This window comes from Bos javanicus, unplaced genomic scaffold, assembly GCF_032452875.1.
Source record: "Bos javanicus breed banteng unplaced genomic scaffold, ARS-OSU_banteng_1.0 tig00003446_1, whole genome shotgun sequence".
NCBI classification, from domain to species: Eukaryota; Metazoa; Chordata; class Mammalia; order Artiodactyla; family Bovidae; genus Bos; species Bos javanicus.
The window spans coordinates 329,922-347,977 of NW_026893797.1; the positions used below are offsets into that span (position 1 = coordinate 329,922).

An 18,056-nucleotide genomic window follows, 5' to 3' on the forward strand; every position below is an offset into this window, starting at 1 on the left:
TTCACGTGACCTCTACATGGTAGTTACATGATCATTGCATGATCAGCCACGTGAGTAGTGCATGATATCCACGTGATCACTGCATGATCAGTCACGTGATCAGTGCATGATCAGTCATGTGACCAGTACATGGTAGCTGTGTGATCATCGCATGATCAGCCACGTGAGCAGTGCATGATAGCCACGTGATCAGTGCATGATCAGACACGAGATCAGTGCATGATCAGTCACGTGATCAGTGCATGATCAGCCACGTAATCAGTGCATGACCAGGCACGTGATCAGTGTATGTCCAGCCAAGTGATCAGTGCATGATAGCCACGTGATCAGTGCATGATCAATCACATGATCAGTGCATGATCAGTCACGTGATAGGTGTTTGATCAGCCACGTGAACAGTGCATGCTCAGTCACGTGATCAGGGCCTGCTGAGCTGCGTGATTACTGTCTGCTCATCTGCTTGACAATTTCCAGCTGAGCTGCATGATTCCTGCCTGTCATCTCCTTGACCATTGCCACCTGTGGTGCGTAATTCCTGCCTGCTCATCTACTTGATTATTGCCAGCTGAGCAGCATGATTTCTCAGAGGTGAGTTCCATGATTATAGCCTGCTGACTGATTCCTGCCTACTCAGCTCTATGTTCATTGCCTCCAGAGGCACATGATCAGTGTGTGACACCAAACATGATCAGCACACGATCAGTCAAATAATATATGCATGATAAGCCAGGTGATCAGTGCATGATCAATTATGTGATCAGTGCATGATCAGTCATGTGACCAGTACATGGTAGCTGCGTGATCATTGCATGATCAGCCACGTGAGCAGTGCATGATAGCCACGTGATCAGTGCATGATCAATCACGTGATCTGTGTATGATCAGTCACGGGATCAGTGCATGATCAATTACCTGATCAGTGCATGATCAGTCACGTGACCAGTGCATGGTAGCTACGTGATCATTGCATGATCAGCCACGTGATCAGTGCATGATAGTCACGTGATCACTGCATGATAAGTCACGTGATACGTGTGTGATCAGCCACGTGATCAGTGCATGTTATCCACGTGATCAGTGCAGGATAGCCACGTGATTACTTCATGATTATTTACGTGATCTGTACATGATCAGTCACGTGATTCGTGTGTGATCAGCCACCGGATAAGTGCGTGATGAGCCATGTGATCAGTGCAGGATCAATTACGTGATCAGTGCATGATCAGTCACATGACCAGTACATGGTAGCTACGTGATCATTGCGGGATCAGCCACGTGATCAGTGTATGAAAGCTACGTGATCAGTGCATGATAGCCAGATGATCAGTGCATGAGAGCCACGTGATCAGTGCATGATCAGTCACGTGATACATGTGTGATCAGCCACGTGATCAGTGCATGATGAGCCACGTGATCAGTGCAGGATCAATTACGTGATCAGTGCATGGTCAGTCACCTGATGGGTGTATGATCATTCACGTGACCTGTACATGGTAGCTACATGATCATTGCATGATAGCCACGTGAGTAGTATATGATAACCACGTGATCACTGCATGATCAGTCACGTGATCAGTGCATGATCAGTCATGTGACCAGTACATGGTAGCTGCGTGATCATCGAATGATCGGCCACGTGAGCAGTGCATGATAGCCACGTGATCAGTACATGATCAGACACGAGATCAGTGCATGATAGCCACGTGATCAGTGCATGATAGCCACGTGATCAGTGCATGATCAGTCACGTGATACGTGTGTGATCAGCCACGTGATCAGTGCATGTTATCCACGTGATCAGTGCAGGATAGCATGTGATCACTTCATGATTATTTACGTGATCTGTACATGATCAGTCACGTGATACGTGTGTGATCAGCCACCGGATCAGTGCGTGATGAGCCATGTGATCAATGCAGGATCAATTACGTGATCAGTGCATGATCAGTCACATGACCAGTACACGGTAGCTACGTGATCATTGCGTGATCAGCCACGTGATCAGTGCATGATAGCTACGTGATCAGTGCATGATAGCCACATGATCAGTGCATGAGAGACACGTGATCAGTGCATGATCAGTCACGTGATACATGTGTGATCAGCCACGTGATCAGTGCACAATGAGCCACGTGATCAGTGCAGGATCAATTACGTGATCAGTGCATGATCAGTCACGTGATACGTGTGTGATCAGCCACATGAACAGTGCATGCTCAGTCTCGTGATCAGGGCCTGCTGAGCTGCGTGATTACTGTCTGCTAATCTGCTTGACAATTTCCAGCTGAGCTGCACGATTCCTTCCTGTCATCTCCTTGACAATTGCCACCTGTGCTGCGTAATTCCTGCCTGCTCATCTACTTGATTATTGCCAGCTGAGCAGCATGATTTCTCAGAGCTGAGTTCCATGATTATAGCCTGCTGACTGATTCCTGCCTACTCAGCTCTATGTTCATTGCCTCCAGAGGCACATGATCAGTGTGTGACACCAAACATGATCAGCACATGATCAGTCACATAATATATGCATGATAAGCCAGGTGATCAGTGCATGATCAATTATGTGATCAGTGCATGATCAGTCATGTGACCAGTACATGGTAGCTGCGTGATCATTGCATGATCAGCCACGTGAGCAGTGCATGATAGCCACGTGATCAGTGCATGATCAATCACGTGATCTGTGCATGATCAGTCACGGGATCAGTGCATGATCAATTACCTGATCAGTGCATGATCAGTCACGTGACCAGTGCATGGTAGCTACGTGATCATTGCATGATCAGCCACGTGATCAGTGCATGATAGCCACGTGATCAGTGCATGATAGTCACGTGATCAGTGCATGATCAGTCACGTGATACGTGTGTGATCAGCCACGTGATCAGTGCATGTTATCCACGTGATCAGTGCAGGATAGCCACGTGATCACTTCATGATTATTTACGTGATCTGTACATGATCAGTCACGTGATTCGTGTGTGATCAGCCACCGGATCAGTGCGTGATGAGCCATGTGATCAGTGCAGGATCAATTACGTGATCAGTGCATGATCAGTCACATGACCAGTACATGGTAGCTACGTGATCATTGCGTGATCAGCCACGTGATCAGTGCATGATAGCTACCTGATCAGTGCATGATAGCCACATGATCAGTGCATGAGAGCCACGTGATCAGTGCATGATCAGTCACGTGATACATGTGTGATCAGCCACGTGATCAGGGCGTGATGAGCCACGTGATCAGTGCAGGATCAATTACGTGATCAGTGCATGATCAGTCACGTTACCAGTACATGGTTGCAACGTGATCCTTGCATGATCAGCCACGTGAGCAGAGCATGATAGCCACGTGATCAGTGCATGATCAGTTGCGGGGAGCTGCCCGTGAAAACGGGGTCCTTTGAAGGACACAGCTCTGGGAGCTGCCTCAGTCCTTGAGGGTTTGCTTGCAAACATAGCTCTCTGTCCCGCCACCCCAGAGATTAGGCGCTTATTTACTGCAGGCACCTGGAGTTCTGTGCAAACTTCTCACGCACAGAGAAATGTTATCAGGTGTAAGAAATAATAACAGGGAGCCATTCCCATGCTCTCAAGATTTCTTGTGACTGTTTGTAAGATGTATAGGCTAACCAAGAAAAAATGTTAACTGTTTTGTCTCTCTCACGCTTTTCTGTATAAATATGAGATGTTGAATAAAGTTGGTGTCAGACTGCGTCCCTTCGTGGTGACGTGTCTGAACCTCTCGACCCCATCTTTGTAGTCTCTTGCTTTAGTTTCTTTCTTAGCCCCACCGTGCACGTTCTCGGGACCTGATCGACTTTGCCGGCTGGCCCCGGCAGGTGGCGCCCGAACAGGGACTCGAGAATCGGAGTGCGACGACGGCCGCTGCCCGCCAAGATTGAGGTAAGTAAAGAGGAATTCCTAAGTAATTAAAAGTAAAGGGCAGGGAGGGTGATTGTCGAGAGTAATAAATCATGGGACAAGGCAATAGCCGCCAGTTATTTGTACATATGTTGAAAACTATGTTAAAAGGTAGGGGAATTCATGTAAATAAGTTACAGCTAGAAAAGTTTTTACTTTTTATTGAGGAGGTTTGTCCTTGGTTTCCAGAGGAAGGAACAGTTAGTCTGGAAACTTGGAAAAAAGTAGGAAAACAATTGCAGACATATTATTCCTTACATGGTCCCAATCGTGTTCCTGTGGATGCTTTTTCTTTGTGGACTCTCATAAGAGACTGCCTGGATCCTGAACATGAGGGACATAAAATTCAAACGGCTCTCAGGGATTCCACAGGACCTGAAGTTACAGAGCCTTCTGCCCCATCACCTGAGCTGCTTTATGCTGTGCCTGAGGGAACAGCTTATAAGGCTGGAGGGAGTGATGATGTGTTAAGCTATGATGAACAGAAAGAGTTAAATGAACAAGCGGCTCAGTACCATAGAGAGGATATGCCTTGGGAGATGATGGTTAACATGGAATCCCCCCGGGAAAAGGGGAATTAAAGCATTCAGGGCTTTCTGAAGAACAGCTGGAGAATTTAATTCAGAAGATTGTTATAACAGTAAAAAAGGATGCACAGGGAGACTCCCACTCCAGCCAGCCTGTGCCTCCAGCATATCCTCCCTCGGTTCTTGCTGGACTCGATCCACCTCCGCCTTTCGTAGAACCGCGAGAGCTTATATCTATCCCTGCTTCTTTGCCCGGTGAAAACATAAAAATTAAAAGTGAGATATTATTATCTCCTCTTCAACAAGCAATTAAGCGAGCTAATGAAGAAGGAGAACATATTCCCGGGTTTTCAGGAATCTATCCAGTGTTTGAAAATGATCAACAGCAGAGGTATTATGAGCCGCTACCCTTTAAGCAACTGAAAGAGTTAAAAATGGCTTGTGCACAATATGGCCCGACTGCGCCGTTTACTCAGGCTATTATAGAGGCTTTAGGAAATCAAAATCTGCCACCTAATGATTGGAAACAGGTTGCTCGAGCTTGTTTATCTGGAGGAGATTATTTACTATGGAAATCTGAGTTTGCTGAGCAATGTGGGATCACAGCCGATATCAATCGGCGACAGGGACTGAACACCACTTATGAAATGATGGTGGGAGAAAGAGAATATCGAGAAACTAATAGTCAACTTAATTATTTACCTGGAGCCTACCCTCAGATTAGTGCTGCGGCTCTACAAGCATGGAAAAAGCTTCCAAATTCTGATAAAAAGACTGAAGATTTATCTAAAATTCACCAGGGGCCAGATGAGCCATATCAGGATTTTGTTGCCCGCCTGCTTGAGATAATTGGTAAAATGATAGGGGATGAGCAGGCGGGGATGGTGTTGACTAAACAGCTTGCTTATGAGAATGCCAATTCGGCTTGTCAAGCTGCCCTGAGACCTTACAGGAAAAAGGGAGGCTTATCTGACTATATACGGATTTGTGCTGATATCGGCCCTTCATACGTTCAAGGCATAACTTTGGCCACTGCATTACAAAGATTATTGCCTTAGCTGGTTTTAGTGGACGGCTTGATAATCATTATCCCTCAGATAAAATTTTGCAATTTGCTCATTATCACGAATTTCTCTTCCCCAAAATCATTGTCTCTCAGCCCCTTGCCGATGCCCTAACTGTATTTACTGATGGCTCTTCTAATGGAATAGCTAGTTTGATTATACAGGACAATACTACCACCTGGCATACTAATTATAAGTCTGCTCAAGAAGTAGAACTATTTGCCGTTTTTCAGGCTTTATTACAAATTTCTGCTCCATTTAATTTATATTCTGACAGTCAATATATCATAAGAGCCTTAAACACTATTGAGACTGTTCCATTTATTGGTACCCTGAATTCTACTATCCAAACTCTTTTTCGTGATATACAACATTTAATTTGCTCCAGAGTTAATAAATGCTATTTTGGTCATATTCGTGCTCACTCTGGACTTCCTGGACCTTTAGCACGAGGCAATGCTTTAGCTGATGAAGCTACACGTATGATATTTCCTTCACTGGAACAAATGGCAAAAACTTCCCACAGCTTACACCATCAAAACAGCAATAGCTTAAGACTTCAATTTGGCATTACTCGAGAAGCTGCCAGACAGATTGTTAAACAATGTCAAACGTGTCCTCAGTTTTTTAGCGTCCCCCACTATGGAGTTAATCCTCGAGGATTGTTGCCAAATGATATATGGCAAATGGATGTTACCCATATTCCTGAATTTGGTAAACAAAAATTTGTTCATGTTACTATTGACACCTTCTCCGGCTTTTTACATGCCTCTCTACAATCTGGAGAAGCTAGCAAACATTGTATAGCTCATTGCATTAAATGTTTTGCTGTTATGGGAACCCCTAAAACCATAAAAACAGACAATGGTCCAGGATACACTGGAAAAAATTTTCAATTATTTTGTACGCAATTGTCTATCTCACATAAAACAGGTATCCCTTATAATCCTCAAGGTCAAGGAATTATTGAACGGGCACATCAAACTCTCAAACATCAATTGCAAAAACTAAAGAAGGAAAAATTGTATCCCAATACCCCCTCCAACTCTCTAAACCATGCTTTATTTGTTCTAAATTTTTTACAATTGGATATAAGTGGCCGTTCAGCAGCACAGCGATTTTGGAACTTTGATGCACAAACAATAAGACCTAAAGTCTTTTGAAAAGACCCACTTGTAGGAAAATGGTATGGACCAGATCCAGTACTAATCTGGGGACGAGGGCATGTTTGTGTTTTCCCACAGGATGCCGAAGCGCCGCGCTGGCTGCCAGAAAGGTTGGTACGCACGGCGGAGACAGTCTCTAGCAAATCAGATGAGGAGATTGACAATTCAAGAACATAATGAATTACCATCTCGGCAACAACTTCAGGCATTGATGCGAGAGGCACAGAATCGTGTTGTGGTGCAGGGCGATCCGATATCGCCTTTAAGCTTCCTGATAACCTTATTAATTATCTTAAATCAGATTAACACTGCACACTCTGAAGAATATTCAAATGCTTACTGGGCTTATTTTCCCGATCCTCCCCTTCTCCAACCCGTGGGCTGGGAGGGTCGGTCTATTCCCATATACACTAATGATACTGTGGCTTTGGGTGGTTTTTCAGATAAACATATTATTCCTAATCAAGTTAATTTCTCTTATCATGGAGTGTTTGATCGCTTACCTATTTGTCTGTCTAGATATTTTAATTCAACAGGATGTCTTTTTGTTGGGGAGTCCGGATATGCTGATTTTGACAATGGTTGGAGCCTGTATATTCCTGGAGTAACGAAAGAGTCTGGAATTCCTCAACGTCGTAATGGAACTGGTCCTTTAGATATTCCTTTCTGCGACTTTGGAACAAGGGGAAGAGTCACTGCTGCACCATGGAAACTGTGTCGAGATGGAACTGCTACGGTTTATAACATATTTGGGACAAATGAGTCATTGTGGGACTGGTCTCCAGACTTGGCCCGAAACCCTGGAGCTCAAGATAATAGGAACTTTGCATCCCGTATTTGGAACTTGGGCGGCTCTAAAGTTTTCCAAACAGAAATCTGGAAACTAGCTGCCGCCCTTGGATGTAAGGGTTCCTACCTTCAGGTGAGATCGAAAGTGAGACACGGTCATTTGTGGAATCTCACCATGAGATACCCTCGTGCGTGTGTGCCTCACCCTTATGCTTTACTAGTAGGATCTGTAAAAATACAACCTGGGTTACAAAATTATAATGTAACTTGTAACAATTGTACTTTGACTAACTGTGTTAGGGGAATTACTAATCAAACTAGGGTTCTAGTCTTAAGACAGCCTGCTTTTGTTATGGTTCTTGTAAAGATTAATGGGTCTTGGTATGATGAAAGGAGACTTAAACTTTAGAGAGAAGTAGAGGGTGCTTTAATGCGTTATCGCAGAGAAATAGGGTTAATAATTCTGGGATTTGTAGCTTTGGTAACTCTTATTGCTTCCTCGATTACTAAAGCCCTGTCCTTGGCACAATCAGTACAAACTGCAACTTTTGTTAATAATCTGGCACAAAATGCATCCGTTGCCCTGGGGACTCAAAAAGATATTGACAAAAAGCTAGAAGATCGATTGAATGCCCTTTATGATGTTGTAAAATATTTAGGTGAAGAGGTTCAAAGTATAAAGTTGAGATTACGAGTACAATGTCATGCTGATTTTCGATAGATCTGTGTTACTCCCAAAAAATATAATGGTAGTATAACTGCTTGAGATAAGGTAAAAGCTCATTTAAAAGGTATTTGGCATAATGAAAATATTTCCTTAGATTTGCTGCATCTACATCAGGAAATAATGAACATTGAAAATGCACCCAGACCTGATTTGGATGTTGCAAAAAGAGCTGAGTCCTTTGTTAAAGAACTTTTTCGACATGTACCTACTGTCAATAGTATTTGGTACTTGGGAGCAGCCATGGGAGGACTGTTCTTAATAATTTTAACTGTTTTATTTCTTGCACCTTGTTTAATTAAAAAACTGATTGATGATCTATGGATCATAAAGGCTTCCATCTATGGAAATGGTCTGCGGTTAAAGGAACATAAGCGTGTGCCTATATAAAAAGAAAGGGGGAGTTGCGGGGAGCTGCCCGTGAGAACGGGGTCCTTTGTCCGAAGGACACAGCTCTGGGAGCTGCCTCAGTCCTTGAGGGTTTGCTTGCAAACATAGCTCTCTGTCCCGCCACCCCAGAGATTAGGCGCTTATTTACTGCAGGCACCTGGAGTTCTGTGCAAACTTCTCACACACAGAGAAATGTTATCTGGTGTAAGAAATAATAACAGGGAGCCATTCCCATGCTCTCAAGATTTCTTGTGACTGTTTGTAAGATGTATAGGCTAACCAAGAAAAAATGTTAACTGTTTTGTCTCTCTCACGCTTTTCTGTATAAATATGAGATGTTGAATAAAGTTGGTGTCAGACTGCGTCCCTTCGTGGTGACGTGTCTGAACCTCTCGACCCCATCTTTGTAGTCTCTTGCTTTAGTTTCTTTCTTAGCCCCGCCGTGCACGTTCTCGGGACCTGATCGACTTTGCCGGCTGGCCCCGGCAATCAGTCACGTGATCAGTACATTATCAGTCACTTGAACAGTGCATGATCATTGACGTGATCTGTGCATGATCAGTCACGTGACCAGTATATGGTAGCTACGTGATCACTCCATGACGAGCCACGTGAGCAGTGCATGATAGCCACGTGATGTGTGCATGATCAGTTACGTGAGCAGAGTATGATCAGCCACGTGATTAGTGCATGATATCCACGTGATCAGTGCATGATCATCACGTGATCAGTGTATGATCAGCCACGTGAATAGTGCATGCTCAGTCACGTGTTAAGGGCCTGTTGAGCTACGTGATTACTGTCTGCTCATCTGCTTGAAAATTGCCAGCTGGGCTGCATGATTCTTGCCTGTCATATGCTTGACAATTGCCAGCTGTGCTGCATAATTCCTGCCTGCTCAGCTGCTTGATTATTGCCAGCTGAGCAGCATGATTCCTCACACCTGAGTTCCATGATTATTGCCTGCTGACTGTTTGATTCGTGCCTACTCAGCTCTTTGTTTATTGCCTCCAGAGGCAAATGATCGGTGTATGATAGCAAACATGATCAGCGCATGATCAGTCACATGATCAGAGCCATTAAGTCACGTGATCACTACATGATAGTCATGTGATCAGTCCATGCTCAGTCACGGTATCAGTGCATGTACAGCCACGTGATCAGTGCATGATCAGCCAGGTGATCATTTCATGATAGCTATGTGATCAGTTCATGATTTGTCACGTGATCTGTGCATGACAAGGCAGGTGGTCAGTGTATGATCATCGACGTGATCAGTGCATGATCCGTCACCTAATGGGTGTATGATCAGTCACCTGACCGGTACGTGGTAGCTACATGAACATTGCATGGTCAGCCACGTGAGTAGTGCATGATAGCCACGTGATCACTGCATGATCAGTCACGTGATCAGTGCATGATCAGTCATGTGACCAGTACATGGTAGCTGTGTGATCATCGCATGATCAGCCACGTGAGCAGTGCATGATAGCCACGTGATCAGTGCATAATCAGACATGAGATCAGTGCATGATCAGTCACGTGATCAGTGCATGATCAGCCACGTGATCAGTGCATGACCAGGCACGTGATCAGTGTATGTCCAGCCAAGTGATCAGTGCATAATAGCCACGTGATCAGTGCATGATCAATCACATGATCAGTGCATGATCAGTCACGTGATAGGTGTGTGATCAGCCACGTGAACAGTGCATGCTCAGTCACGTGATCAGGGCCTGCTGAGCTGCGTGATTACTGTCTGCTCATCTGCTTGACAATTTCCAGCTGAGCTGCACGATTCCTGCCTGTCATCTCCTTGACAATTGCCACCTGTGCTGCGTAATTCCTGCCTGCTCATCTACTTGATTATTGCCAGCTGAGCAGCATGATTTCTCAGAGCTGAGTTCCATGATTATAGCCTGCTAACTGATTCCTGCCTACTCAGCTCTATGTTCATTGCCTCCAGAGGCACATGATCAGTGTGTGACACCAAACATGATCAGCACATGATCAGTCACATAATCAATGCATGATAAGCCAGGTGATCAGTGCATGATCAATTATGTGATCAGTGCATGATCAGTCATGTGACCAGTACATGGTAGCTGCGTGAACATTGCATGATCAGCCATGTGATCAGTGCATGATCAGTCACGTGATCTGTGCATGATCAGTCACGTGATCTGTGCATGATCAGTCACGTGATCAGTGCATGATCAATTACCTGATCACTGCATGATCAGTCACGTGACCAGTGCATGGTAGCTACGTGAGCATTGCATTATCAGCCACGTGATCAGTGCATGATAGCCACGTGATCAGTGCATGATAGCCACGTGATCAGTGCATGATCAGTCACGTGTTACGTGTGTGATCAGCCACTTGATCAGTGCATGTTATCCACGTGATCAGTGCAGGATAGCCACGTGATCACTTCATGATTATTTACGTGATCTGTACATGATCAGTCACGTGAACAGTGCATGATCAGTCATGTGATCAGTGTATGACCAGCCAAGTGATCAGTGCATGATAGCCACGTGATCAGTGCATGATCAGTCACGTGATCAGTGTATGATCAGCCACGTGATCAGTACATGATCAGCCAAATGATAAGTGCATGATCAATTACGTGATCAGTGCATGATCAGCCACGTGATCAGTGCATGATCAGTCACGTGATCAGTACATGATCAGGCACGTGAACAGTGCATGATCATTTACGTGATCTGTGCATGATCAGTCACGTGACAAGTATATGGTAGCTACATGATCATTCCGTGACGAGCCACGTGAGCAGTACATGATAGAAACTTGATGTGTCCATGATGAGTTACGTGAGCAGAGTATGATCAGCCACGTGATCAGTGCATGAGTGCCCCGTGATCAGTGCATGATATGTCACGTGACAGGTGTGTGATCAGCCACGTGAACAGTGCATGTTCAGCCACGTATTCAGTGCATGATAGCCACGTGATCAGTGCATGATCAGTTACGTGAGCAGTGTATGATCAGCCACGTGATCAGGGCATGATCAGACACGTGAACAGTGTATGATCAGCCACGTGATCAGTGCATGATATCCAAGTGATCAGTGCATGATCAATCACGTGATCAGTGTTTGATCAGCTACGTGAACAGTGCATGCTCAGTCACGTGATCAGGGCCTGCTGAGCTGCGAGATTACTGTCTGCTCATCTGCTTGACAATTGCCAGCTGAGCTGCACGATTCCTGCCTGTCATCTGCTTGACAATTGCCAGCTGTGCTGCGTAATTCCTGCCTGCTCAGCTGCTTGATTATTGCCAGCTGAGCTGCATGATTCCTCACACCTGAGTTCCATGATTATTGCCTGCTGACTGTTTGATTCGTGCCTACTCAGCTCTTTGTTTATTGCCTCCAGAGGCACATGATCAGTGTATGATAGCAAACATGATCAGCACATGATCAGTCACATGATCAGTGCCATTAAGTCACGTGATCACTACATGATAGTCATGTGATCAGTCCATGCTCAGTCACGTAATCAGTGCATGATCAGTCATGTGACCAGTACATGGTAGCTGTGTGATCATCGCATGATCAGCCACGTGATCAGTGCATGATCAGACACGAGATCAGTGCATGATCAGTCACGTGATCAGTGCATGATCAGCCACGTGATCAGTGCATGACCAGGCACGTGATCAGTGTATGTCCAGCCAAGTGATCAGTGCATGATAGCCACGTGATCAGTGCATGATCAGCCACATGATCAGTCCATGATCAGTCACGTGATAGGTGTGTGATCAGCCACGTGAACAGTGCATGCTCAGTCACGTGATCAGGGCCTGCTGAGCTGCGTGATTACTGTCTGCTCATCTGCTTGACAATTTCCAGCTGAGCTGCATGATTCCTGCCTGTCATCTCCTTGACAATTGCCACCTGTGCTGCGTAATTCCTGCCTGCTCATCTACTTGATTATTGCCAGCTGAGCAGCATGATTTCTCAGAGCTGAGTTCCATGATTATAGCCTGCTGACTGATTCCTGCCTACTCAGCTCTATGTTCATTGCCTCCAGAGGCACAGGATCAGTGTGTGACACCAAACATGATCAGCACATGATCAGTCACATAATATATGCATGATAAGCCAGGTGATCAGTGCATGATCAATTATGTGATCAGTGCATGATCAGTCATGTGACAAGTACATGGTAGCTGCGTGATCATTGCATGATCAGCCACGTGAGCAGTGCATGATAGCCACGTGATCAGTGCATGATCAATCACGTGATCTGTGCATGATCAGTCACGGGATCAGTGCATGATCAATTACCTGATCAGTGCATGATCAGTCACGTGACCAGTGCATGGTAGCTACGTGATCATTGCATGATCAGACACGTGATCAGTGCATGATAGCCTCGTGATCAGTGCATGATAGTCACGTGATCAGTGCATGATCAGTCACGTGATACGTGTGTCATCAGCCACGTGATCAGTGCATGTTATCCACGTGATCAGTGCAGGATAGCCACGTGATCAATTCATGATTATTTATGTGATCTGTACATGATCAGTCACGTGATTCGTGTGTGATCAGCCACCGGATCAGTGCGTGATGAGCCATGTGATCAGTGCAGGATCAATTACGTGATCAGTGCATGATCAGTCACATGACCAGTACATGGTAGCTACGTGATCACTGCGTGATCAGCCACGTGATCAGTGTATGATAGCTACGTGATCAGTGCATGATAGCCACATGATCAGTGCATGAGAGCCACGTGATCAGTGCATGATCAGTCACGTGATACATGTGTGATCAGCCACGTGATCAGTGCATGAAGAGCCACGTGATCAGTGCAGGATCAATTACGTGATCAGTGCATGATCAGTCACCTGATGGGTGTATGATCATTCACGTGACCTGTACATGGTAGCTACATGATCATTGCATGATCAGCCACGTGAGTAGTGCATGATAGCCACGTGATCACTGCATGATCAGTCACGTGATCAGTGCATGATCAGTCATGTGACCAGTACATGGTAGCTGCGTGATCATCGCATGATCAGCCACGTGAGCAGTGCATGATAGCCAGGTGATCAGTACATGATCAGACACGAGATCAGTGCATGATCAGTCACGTGATCAGTGCATGATCAGTCACGTGACCAGTGCATGGTAGCTACGTGATCATTGCGTGATCAGCCACGTGATCAGTGCATGATCAGTCACGTGATACGTGTGTGATCAGCCACGTGATCAGTGCATGTTATCCACGTGATCAGTGCAGGATAGCCACGGTATCACTTCATGATTATTTACGTGATCTCTACATGATCTGTCACGTGATACGTGTGTGATCAGCCACCGGATCAGTGCGTGATGAGCCATGTGATCAGTGCAGGATCAATTACGTGATCAGTGCATGATCAGTCACATGACCAGTTCATGGTAGCTACGTGATCATTGCGTGATCAGCCACGTGATCAGTGCATGATAGCTACGTGATCAGTGCATGATAGCCCCATGATCAGTGCATGAGAGTCACGAGATCAGTGCATGATCAGTCACGTGATACATGTGTGATCAGCCACGTGATCAGTGCACGATGAGCCACGTGATCAGAGCAGGATCAATTACGTGATCAGTGCATGATCAGTCACGTGACCAGTACATGGTTGCTACGTGATCCTTGCATGATCAGCCACGTGAGCAGAGCATGATAGCCACGTGATCAGTGCATGATCAGTCACGTGATCAGTACATGATCAGTCACTTGAACAGTGCATGATCATTGACGTGATCTGTGCATGATCAGTCACGTGACCAGTATATGGTAGCTACGTGATCATTCCATGACGAGCCACGTGAGCAGTGCATGATAGCCACGTGATGTGTGCATGATCAGTTACGTGAGCAGAGTATGATCAGCCACGTGATCAGTGCATGAGTGCCACGTGATCAGTGCATGATATGTCACGTGACAGGTGTGTGATCAGCCCCGTGAACAGTGCATGTTCAGCCACGTGATCAGTGCATGATAGCCACGTGATCAGTGCATGATCAGTTACCTGAGCAGTGTATGATCAGCCACGTGATCAGTGCATGTTCAGACACGTGATCAGTGTATGATCAGCCACGTGAATAGTGCATGCTCAGTCACGTGATCAGGGCCTGCTGAGCTGCGTGATTACTGTCTGCTCATCTGCTTGACAATTTCCAGCTGAGCTGCACGATTCCTGCCTGTCATCTGCTTGACAATTGCCAGCTGTGCTGCGTAATTCCTGCCTGCTCAGCTGCTTGATTATTGCCAGCTGAGCAGCATGATTCCTCACAGCTGAGTTCCATGATTATTGCCTGCTGACTGTTTGATTCGTGCCTATTCAGCTCTTTGTTTATTGCCTCCAGAGGCACATGATCAGTGTATGATAGCAAACATGATCAGCACATGATCAGTCACATGATCAGAGCCATTAAGTCACGTGATCACTACATGATAGTCATGTGATCAGTCCATGCTCAGTCACGGTATCAGTGCATGATCAGCCACGTGATCAGTGCATGATCTGTCACATGATTAGTGTATGATCACCCACGTGATCAGTGCATGATCAGTCACCTGATGGGTGTATGATCATTCACATGACCTGTACATGGTAGCTACATGATCATTGCATGATCAGCCAGGTGAGTAGTCCATGATATCCACGTGATCACTGCATGATCAGTCACGTGATCAGTGCATGATCAGTCATGTGACCAGAACATGGTAGCTGTGTGATCATCGCATGATCAGCCACGTGAGCAGTGCATGATAGCCACGTGATCAGTGCATGATCAGACACGAGATCAGTGCATGATCAGTCACGTGATCAGTGCATGATCAGCCACGTGATCAGTGCATGACCAGGCACGTGATCAGTGTATGTCCAGACAAGTGATCAGTGCATGATAGCCACGTGATACATGTGTGATCAGCCACGTGATCAGTGCATGATGAGCCACGTGATCAGTGCAGGATCAATTACGTGATCAGTGCATGATCAGTCACGTGACCAGTACATGGTTGCTACGTGATCATTCCATGACGAGCCACGTGAGCAGTGCATGATAGCCACGTGATGTGTGCATGATCAGTAACATGAACAGAGTATGATCAGCCACGTATTCAGTGCATGAGTGCCACGTGATCAGTGCATGATATGTCACGTGACAGGTGTGTGATCAGCCACGTGAACAGTGCATGTTCAGCCACGTGATCAGTGCATGATCAGTTACTTGAGCAGTGTATGATCAGCCACGTGATCAGTGCATGGTCAGACATGTGAACAGTGTATGATCAACCACGTGATAAGTGCATGATATCCACGTGATCAGTGCATGATCATCACGTGATCAGTGTATGATCAGCCACGTGAATAGTGCGTGCTCAGTCACGTGATAAGGGCCTGCTGAGCTGCGTGATTCCTGTCTTCTCATCTGCTTGACAATTGCCAGCAGAGCTGCATGATTCCTGCCTGTCATCTGCTTGACAATTGCCAGCTGTGCTGCGTAATTCCTGCCTGCTCAGCTGCTTGATTATTGCCAGCTGAGCAGCATGATTCCTCACACCTGAGTTCCATGATTAATGCCTGCTGACTGTTTGATTCGTGCCTACTCAGCTCTTTGTTTATTGCCTCCAGAGGCAAATGATTAGTGTATAATAGCAAACATGATCAGCGCATGATCAGTCACATGATCAGAGCCATTAAGTCACGTGATCACTACATGATAGTCATGTGATCAGTCCATGCTCAGTCACGGTATCAGTGCATGATCAGCCACGTGATCAGTGCATGATCAGCCAGGTGATCATTTCATGATAGCTATGTGATCAGTTCATGATTTGTCACGTGATCTGTGCATGACCAGGCAGGTGGTCAGTGTATGATCAGCGACGTGATCAGTGCATGATCCGTCACCTAATGGGTGTATGATCAGTCACCTGACCGGTACATGGTAGCTACATGATCATTGCATGATCAGCCACGTGAGTAGTGCATGATAGCCACGTGATCAGTGCATGATCAATCACGTGTTCAGTGCATGATCAGTCATGTAATCTGTGCATGACCAGGCACGGGATCAGTATATGACCAGCCAAGTGATCAGTGCATGATAGCCACGTGATCAGTGCATGATCAGTCACGTGATCAGTGCATGATCAATCACGTGATCAGTGGATGATCAGATACGTGATCAGTGCATGATCAGCCACATGATTATTGCATGATCAATTACGTGATCAGTGCATGATCAATCACCTGATGGGTGTATGATCATTCACGAGACCTGTACATGGTAGCTACATGATCATTGCATGATCAGCCACGTGAGTAGTGCACTATAGCCACGTGATCAGTGCATGATCAGTCACGTGATCAGTGCATGATCAGTCATGTGACCAGTACATGGTAGCTGCGTGATCATCGCATGATCAGCCACGTGAGCAGTGCATGATAGCCACGTGATCAGTGCATGACCAGGCACGTGATCAGTGTATGTCCAGCCAAGTGATCAGTGTATGATAGCCACGTGATCAGTGCATGATCAGTCACGTGATCAGTGTATGATCAGCCACGTGATCTGTCCATGATCAGCCACATGATCAGTGAATGATCAATTACGTGTTCAGTGCATGATCAGTCACGTGACCAGTATATGGTAGCTACGTGATCATTGCCAGATCAGCCACGTGAGCAGTGCATGATAGCCACGTGATCAGTGCATGATCAGCCATGTGATCAGTGCATGATCAGTCACGTGATCATTGCCTGGTCAGTCACGTGATCAGTGCATGATCAGCCACGTGATCAGTGCATGTGGAGTCATGTAGTCAATGCATTATAGCGCCGTGATCAGTGCACGATCAGCCCCGTGATAAGTGTATGATCAGCCAAGTGATCAGTGCAAAATAGCTACGTGATCAGTGCATGATCAGTCACATGATCAGTGCATTATCAGTCACGTAACAGGTGTGTGATCAGCCATGTGAACAGTGCATGCTCAGTCAGGTGATCAGGGCCTGCTGAGCTGCGTGATTACTGTCTGCTCATCTGCTAGACAATTTCCAGCTGAGCTGCACGATTCCTGCCTGTCATCTCCTTGACAATTGCCACCTGTGCTGCGTAATTCCTGCCTGCTCATCTACTTGATTATTGCCAGCTGAGCAGCATGATTTCTCAGAGCTGAGTTCCATGGTTATAGCCTGCTGACTGATTCCTGCCTACTCAGCTCTATGTTCATTGCCTCCAGAGGCACATGATCAGTGTGTGACACCAAACATGATCAGCACATGATCACTCACATGATCAATGCATGATAAGCCAGGTGATCAGTGCATGATCAATTATGTGATCAGTGCATGATCAGTCATGTGAAGAGTACATGGTAGCTGTGTGATCATTGCATGAACAGCCGCGTGAGCAGTGCATGATAGCC

General features: G+C 45.9%; 1 protein-coding gene across 1 annotated transcript; it reads left to right on the top strand.

Moving 5' to 3' along the window:
* Positions 1-3,782: 3,782 nt before the first annotated feature.
* Positions 3,783-7,606, top strand: LOC133244004 (uncharacterized; the record flags this gene model as incomplete). The annotated part of the gene is made up of 2 exons (XM_061410685.1): positions 3,783-3,909; positions 6,763-7,606. A coding segment is annotated over exon 2 (843 nt), but the record flags the coding sequence as incomplete, so codon positions are not given.
* Between the last annotated feature and the right edge of the window lie 10,450 nt (positions 7,607-18,056).